The sequence below is a fragment of the Gallinula chloropus genome (genome assembly GCF_964237585.1).
Source record: "Gallinula chloropus genome assembly, chromosome: 10".
NCBI lineage: Eukaryota > Metazoa > Chordata > Aves > Gruiformes > Rallidae > Gallinula > Gallinula chloropus.
This window is the reverse complement of record NC_140095.1, coordinates 20,580,191-20,586,917: the sequence shown is the minus strand read 5'-3', so window position 1 is coordinate 20,586,917 and position 6,727 is coordinate 20,580,191. Positions and strand designations below refer to the sequence as shown.

General features: G+C 54.9%; 1 protein-coding gene across 2 annotated transcripts; it reads left to right on the top strand.

The window, feature by feature from the left end:
- Positions 1–589: 589 nt before the first annotated feature.
- On the top strand, positions 590–6,276 carry CXXC5 (CXXC finger protein 5; the record flags this gene model as incomplete). 2 transcript variants are annotated; one of them, XR_014617491.1, is made up of 2 exons in its annotated part: positions 590–1,460; positions 5,970–6,276. XR_014617491.1 is itself a non-coding variant. In XM_084268582.1 (2 exons), the coding sequence occupies 2 exons, from the start codon at positions 590–592 to the stop codon at positions 6,012–6,014; spliced, it is 831 nt and encodes a 276-aa protein (XP_084124708.1). In that variant the 3' UTR covers positions 6,015–6,276. The 2 variants fall into 2 exon arrangements, 1 of the variants encoding a protein (XP_084124708.1); XM_084268582.1 differs by having other exon boundaries at positions 590–1,375.
- Positions 6,277–6,727: the final 451 nt, after the last annotated feature.

Here is a 6,727-nt window from a genome sequence, read left to right as displayed (position 1 = left end):
GGGCTGCAGTCCCTGGGGGAGGAGAGCTGGGCACAGAGAGCCTTTAAGCTGCCGAGTGCCATTGCTGCCAGGCCAGGACTCCCCCGGTGACCCCCCACGCCTGTCTGGACGGCGACCCTTTTAGAGAGCAGCGGAACGGATCTCCACCGAGGTCCGTTCCCTGGAGTTTCTTTGTTCGTGGAGCTGAGACTTCCATGGCAGGGGGAGGAAGAGCTGCTTTGAAAAGCTCGTTGGCTCTTGCCAGCGCTCACTCTCTTTTCTTTTCTCCTTCCAGAGCCGCGTGCTGTGTCCCAGAGCCGCAGAGTATGTCTGTGCACTGAGATCGGACCGCAGAGCTCTGCCGCCGGCGCCGGAGGAGCGGCCCTGTTGATGTGCATCATTCCCATCTGAGCCTTGCCCGGTGGCTGGCGGGCTGGTGCTCCCCGAAGGGCTTCTTTTTGGGGGGGGTCTTTCATTTCAGCATTGGGGGTGGGATTTGGGGTTTTTTTTTATTTTGGTGGTTTTTGGTCCCTTTTTTTTTTTTTTTCCTTTTTTTTTTTTTTTTTAATTATTATTTTGGGTTGGGTTCTGCTGCTGCGCTCTGGGCACCATGTCAAACTCGGGCTCCCATCAAGACACTGGGAACAAGCCAGAGACAGAAAAAAATAACCAAGATGACTCTCAACCCCCCGTCAACTCCGAGAGGAGGAACAAAAGTGGAATAATAAGCGAACCTTTGAACAAAAGTCTTAAGAAGTCCCGTCCGCTCTCCCACTATTCCACCTTTGGTAGCAGCAGCTCGGTAAGCGAACATTCAGAGAAGGGCAACCCCTTAGCTAATGGCAACGAAGCGACTGTGGATAAAAGTCATTCTACCTCAAAGCACAAAAACATCTCTAGTATGCTGAGCAAATTAGACCGGGTGTCGGAGATCTCCTCAGAAGGACAGACCGCCCTACAACAATTTGCTCAGTCGACAGAAATGCTCAAAAGAGTGGTACAGGAGCATCTTCCTCTAGCAAGCGACCACGGGACTGGGATCTCCGACATGGAGGCGGTCTCAGCTGCAGAGACAATGAATGGCCCCTCTGATTTTCCTTACCTGGGGGCTTTTCCCATCAACCCAGGCCTTTTCATTATGACCCCTGCCGGCGTGTTTCTGGCAGAGAGCGCGCTCCATATGGCTGGCTTGGCAGAGTACCCCATGCAGAATGAGTTGGCATCTGCCATCAATTCGGGGAAAAAGAAACGGAAAAGATGCGGCATGTGCCCGCCGTGCCGCCGACGGATAAACTGCGAGCAGTGCAGCAGTTGTAGGAATCGCAAAACTGGCCACCAGATTTGCAAATTCCGAAAATGTGAAGAACTCAAAAAGAAGCCTTCTGCAGCACTGGAGGTAACCAGCCCCTCTCAGGCACCCTAACCCCTCCTCGGGCTGCGCTCCTATGGTTCGGATCTTGCCCTAGATAATAAAACACCTGGTACTTCTTACTTTATTTATTTTCCCCTTTTCCATTAACAGTTCTCAGCCGTGAGGCGCGTGCTCGGCCCAGTGACCTCCAGTCCTCACCTCTCCCTTATGCCATGTGGTTGGTTGGGGAAGGGGTGGGTGTGTCTCTCCCTGGGGTCCCTGGGCACGCGCTCCCCTTCATGGCCCATGGGTCTCTGCTTGAGGCTCGGTGCTACTGTCCCTTGTCCTGGGGCAGCTGCAGTTCCCTGAGCCTGGGAGCCACTTCTAACCCGTCAGTTGGGTCAGGGGGTGGGGAGGGAGGACGGGGCTTTCTGGGGCAGAGCTTGGGGTGACTCAGTTGTGGTGGAGCCTGTGGCTGCCGTGCAGACAGAGCACACCCCAGGGAGTGAGGTGGTCCCTGGTTTTGGGTGGGAAGTGGCTGCAGCGTGTGCCCGTGCTGGGGCTGTGTTGGGTCTCCCTGGTGCAGTATCTGTCTGGGGCAGTCAAGATGCATCCATGAGGCACAGCTGGATTTCCCAGAGGCAGCTGCAGTGTCTGCAGGCAGTGTGTCCACTTTGGCACCCAGCTGAGCTGGGGCACCCCTGCTCCTGCCTCACGGGGATGGCTGGTTACCCCTGGCTTTGGGGTGTTGCTGGGACCGTGTCCACCCTTGGTGCAGAGCCACTGTGAGCCGCTATGGGGTTGGGGTGCTGAACCCACTGAGGGGATGGGATATTTGCATGGGGAGCTTGGGAAGAGCCTGGTGCCTTGAGGTGTTGTGTGGGTCTGAAGCTCATCTGGGACTGTGGGCAGCTGCCAGAGGCGTGGGGCACTGGGAAGTGGTCTGTGGGCACGCTGCCCTCGGCACAACCTACCTCTCGCCGCACACCCATGGGCCATGACCTGTCTGCCACGTCCCCCAGATGTTGTGCTCAAGCTGGGTTTGATTTATCTGGGAGCCAAACTCACTGTCAGTGTTGCTGCCATGGGTTTCATGAATCCTCAGAGCCAGCAAAGGCTAAAAAATCACCCAGACATCAAGTGGCATGAGGGCATTGCGCATCCTCTGGTCACCCCAAAGGGACAACCCACTGTTTCCTTAGCCACATTCTATGGTTTTCAATTAGCATCAAGTCTGAATGAATAGTGAAGGGGGAAAAAAAACCTCTCTTTGGGTGGTGGGGCTGAGGAGAGGGGGGCTGTGTCTTTCAAAAACCGCTGTATTGCTAAATTATATTCGTGTTCTAATTTGCTGAGTCAGTGATCTGGAAAAAGGGAGAAAGAGAAAGGAAAAAAAAAGTTCATCTCTTCCAAAGAGTCCTAAAGCAGGTCAATAGACTCAGCTTGCAGCAGGCAGAGGAGCTGCTCCCTGCTCCTGGTGCTGTGCCGGGTCCAGGAGTGGGAAATAGCACCGGGAGCCCATGAAATGGTCACCCTTTTGGTGGGTTTTCCTGACCTACAGCTGGCTGGAAGCCACTGAAATAGGGCTCTTCATGGGGTTGAAGTGGGACTCAACAAGGTCCCCATCCCTCCTGGGTGTGATCAGAGGTGCGTTGAGGCTGAGAAGAGATGTTGTGCTGTGGAGATGGACACCTGGGCAGGTGTGGTGATGCTCCAGGGTATCACAAATCCCCTTTCCAGAGCAGATCCCCTCCTCTTTCGGGATATCAGCTTGTGCTGCGTGTTCACCTTGGCAGAGCTGAGTGAGACTGTGGCCCTGTGTGGCTGGGACAAGGAAGCTGGGACCCCAACTGATGTCCCACAGTCACCCAGCTCAATGTCTGGGTCGTTGAGCCTTGCCCCATGTCAACCAGCCTCAGCACGGTGTTGCGTTGAGCCAACCCTGGGGGCAGCCATCTGTACCTGGAGGAGACCCATAGCGGGGTGGTGGAGGCCGGGAAGCTGCCAGCTCCATGGACAGCTCCATGACGTGGTGGGTCTCACCACACTATAGTGCTGATGCCAGGGCAGGGGGGCAGCTATTTGGCCGCCCTTTATATGGGGATGAAAAATTCACGGGGCTTTGTGACGCATCGTCCCCTGCTGTGGGGACATGGTGACATTGCCCTGGAGAACAGCAGCCAGCATGGACTTGGGTCCACCAGCCCTGTGTGTCCAGATGAGCGTCCTCGCAGAGCCCGGCCAGGGGCCGCAGCTGTGATTAAACATTGATCTGAAATCATGCAGTAAAACAAGAAGAGAATTAAACCTTTATGGCAGCATAAAAAAATGGGGTAAATCCCTCAGCTGCCGTTAAAGCTTTATCGGCACATCGACAGAGCCCGGAGAACCGGTCGCTGCTGGTGGCCCAGCGCCGAGAGGCTGTAAGGCCGGAGAGGCAGGTTGGATGCCTGGAGCAGGCCGCAGCGTGTCCCGGCCCCAACCAGGCTCCTCCAGGCCCTGCCAGCCCCAGCCACCCTGGGCGATGCTGTGGGGCTGGTGGCCAGATCTGGCCAGGTCACCCTGGGCTTGTCTGCAGAGCTGTAGGTCACATGAAGGCTGTGAATAGTGGGGGGTTTGTCTCGACAGGGCTGTCCTCCTTCTGGAAAAGCCTTGGAGAAGGGCGTGGGTGCCCCAGGTAGTGCTGTAGTGAGGGCCACTGACACCCTTGTGTGAAGGGACAGCAAAGGGGCAACAGTTCTGAAGGAGGGCTAGGCTGGACACAAGAGACGTTTTACAGGGAAGGTGGTGAGGCCCTGGCACAGGGTGACTGGAGAAGCTGGGGCTGCCCCGGGATTCCTGGCAGGGCTCAGGGCCAGGTTGGATGGGGCTTTGGGTACCCTGGGCTGTGGGGAGGTGTCCTGCCCATATCCGATACCACCTTCCAGACATGTTAGGATCTTCCTCTCCCCTTGTTCCTCTCTCCTGGGGTGATGTCTCTGGGTAGGTGGCCCTTGCTGGTCACTCCATCACCCTGGCACCGTGGCACCAGTTCTGCATGTGGGGCCTTGGGTGGGATCCAGCATGGGTGACCTGCCATGACACAGCGCTGAGCATCATTGGCCAGAGGCACTTGTGTCATCCCCAGATACCCTATGACATGCTGCAGAGGTCTTTTTGGGGGTGTTGATGCCTGCAGCGCGTTGAGCACCCCATCTTAGTTTGCCCTGAGGTCCAGACGTGGGCTGGGAGCCGGAGGAGGTGTGATCTGGTCAGCAGCCTACCTGGGTGCCACCATCTCCTTCCCATTCTCACCCTTCGCCCCCTCCCCTTGCCCAAGCCCACCCCTGTGCAGTTGGTGCCTGTGGAGGTGAGCATGTTGGGGTTCCTCTTGCAGGGGTGGGGTGGGATGCTACCCTGGTTATTCATTGAGGCTTGGTGGGTGTCTCGATCCGAGAAGGACCTGGTGAGAGCCAGCTGGCTCCGGCACAGGGTTAGAGATCTGACTGTGGCTTTAACTCTTGGGATGGCACTGGGAGCTGGTGTTGGGGCTCACTGACCCCCACCCCACCCCAGCCTGTGGCAGACCAGCCTGTGGCTCGTTTCCTGTCGGTGTCCCTTGCTTGTTTGGAGATGCAGGAGCTGAAGGAAAAGGCATTCATGGCTCATGGCACATGGTTCTGGCCTGATGTCGCCCCTGAGGTGTGTTCTCTCAGTGACTGCTGTGTCCATATCTCTTGGCTAGCATGGCTAGGCCTTGCTTGGGGGCTGTTGGCATTGAGAGATGTTGTGGTCCTTGCATACTCCATCTCCTTGCGTGGGCTTCCCACCCTGTTCAGCAGGGGAAGGTCCTCCTTCCAGAGGCCCACAGAGCCCATGGGACTCTTGCCCCACGCCACCTTGCCTGTAACAGGGGTGTCTTCAAAGAAACCCCACTCAATGTTGGGCATTTTGGTGGATGTGGGACTGAGCTTGGTGGGATTTGTCCCTCTTCCCCCGTGAGATGCTGAGAGATCCCTGGTGGTGCCTGTGGCTGCTCTGTTGGGGACAAGGCTGTTCACTGTGGCCAGGCAGCAGTGGAATGATGTCCCCTGTGTCCTGATCACTACTAGGTCTGGTGGCCCCAACCAGCCAGCTCACTCCCTGCCTCAGTTTCCCCTCACGTGCCCTATTAACCCCACCTGTTGGCAGGCCTCCTGTCTACGGGGTGTCCTTCCATCTGTGGCTGAGGAGGTGGGGGCTGGCAGGGAAGGTGCTGCCGTGCTGGGCCATGCCTGCTCATGGTGGCCCGGCCATTGTGCTCGCTATCGGCCGGAGGGGAAGTCAGGGACGGGGCCATTGTGCCGGCTGCGGCTCGGGGACGCGGGAACAATGGCCCAGCTGCTGCGCCGGGTGCCCTACCAGGGACTGGGAGGGGGGGCAACGGTGGGGGGATCCCCCTCTCCTTCCAGCCAGCGTCCTGGTGGGCTGGAGACCTTGGGCCACATCGGTGGGGGGGATGCTGGGCACCGGCTGGATCTGTCCCTAGGCCAGTGGCTGAGACACTGGGATGGGGAGGGGGGGTAAGGAGACGGTGCGGGTGCACAACCCTCTACCAGACCTGACCTAACGCCTTATCCCTTCTTCTTGTGTCCCCCTCCCTGTCTCTCTTCCTTTCCAGAAGGTGATGCTTCCTACAGGAGCCGCGTTCAGATGGTTCCAGTAGGAACGGGAATCCCAAAGCTCTGTCATCCAAGTGCAATGTCACTGCTTGCTTGTGTTGTCTCAGGCAAGGGATTTTTTGGCTGAAATGAATGGATGCACCTGTGTCTCTTTAGAACCAAAAATATTTTCTCGCGAATCTCATTCCTCTTTTTATAATTTTTTTCTTTTTTTTTTCCTTTTTTTTCTCTTTTTTTTTCTTTTTTTTTTTTTCCTTTTTTTTTTTGGCGTTTGTTTTAACATGCTCCAGTCCTAGTCAGACATTTAACTGCTTTTCAAATAAATAAAAAAAAAAAACAAAGAAAACATAAAGAAAAGAAAAAAAAACACACAAAAAAAAAACAAACAGAAAAAACAATGGATCTGTAAAGTACCAAGACTTAATAGACAGAGTATGGACAATCAGTTTCTTTCTGTGTTCTGGTGTTGATGTTGTTTCTGTGTGAAAGATGCAGTACTTGTGTAGGGAATGTACATTTACAGTAACCTTTTAAAAATCTAGTTACTAATAAGCACTACTGTAATTTAGCACAGTTGTTTAATTGCACCCTCATTTATACTTTTTATTTGATTCTTTCCCATCATACACTAGAGTGGATAGTTTCTAGAATGCCTTCGACTTCATGTTTATAAATGAGAATATGTTTAAAGCGATGTAGTAGCCCCTTTTTCCTAGCCATTCACCTGATGGAAGTTTAACCTGAAAGAGGTTTCAGT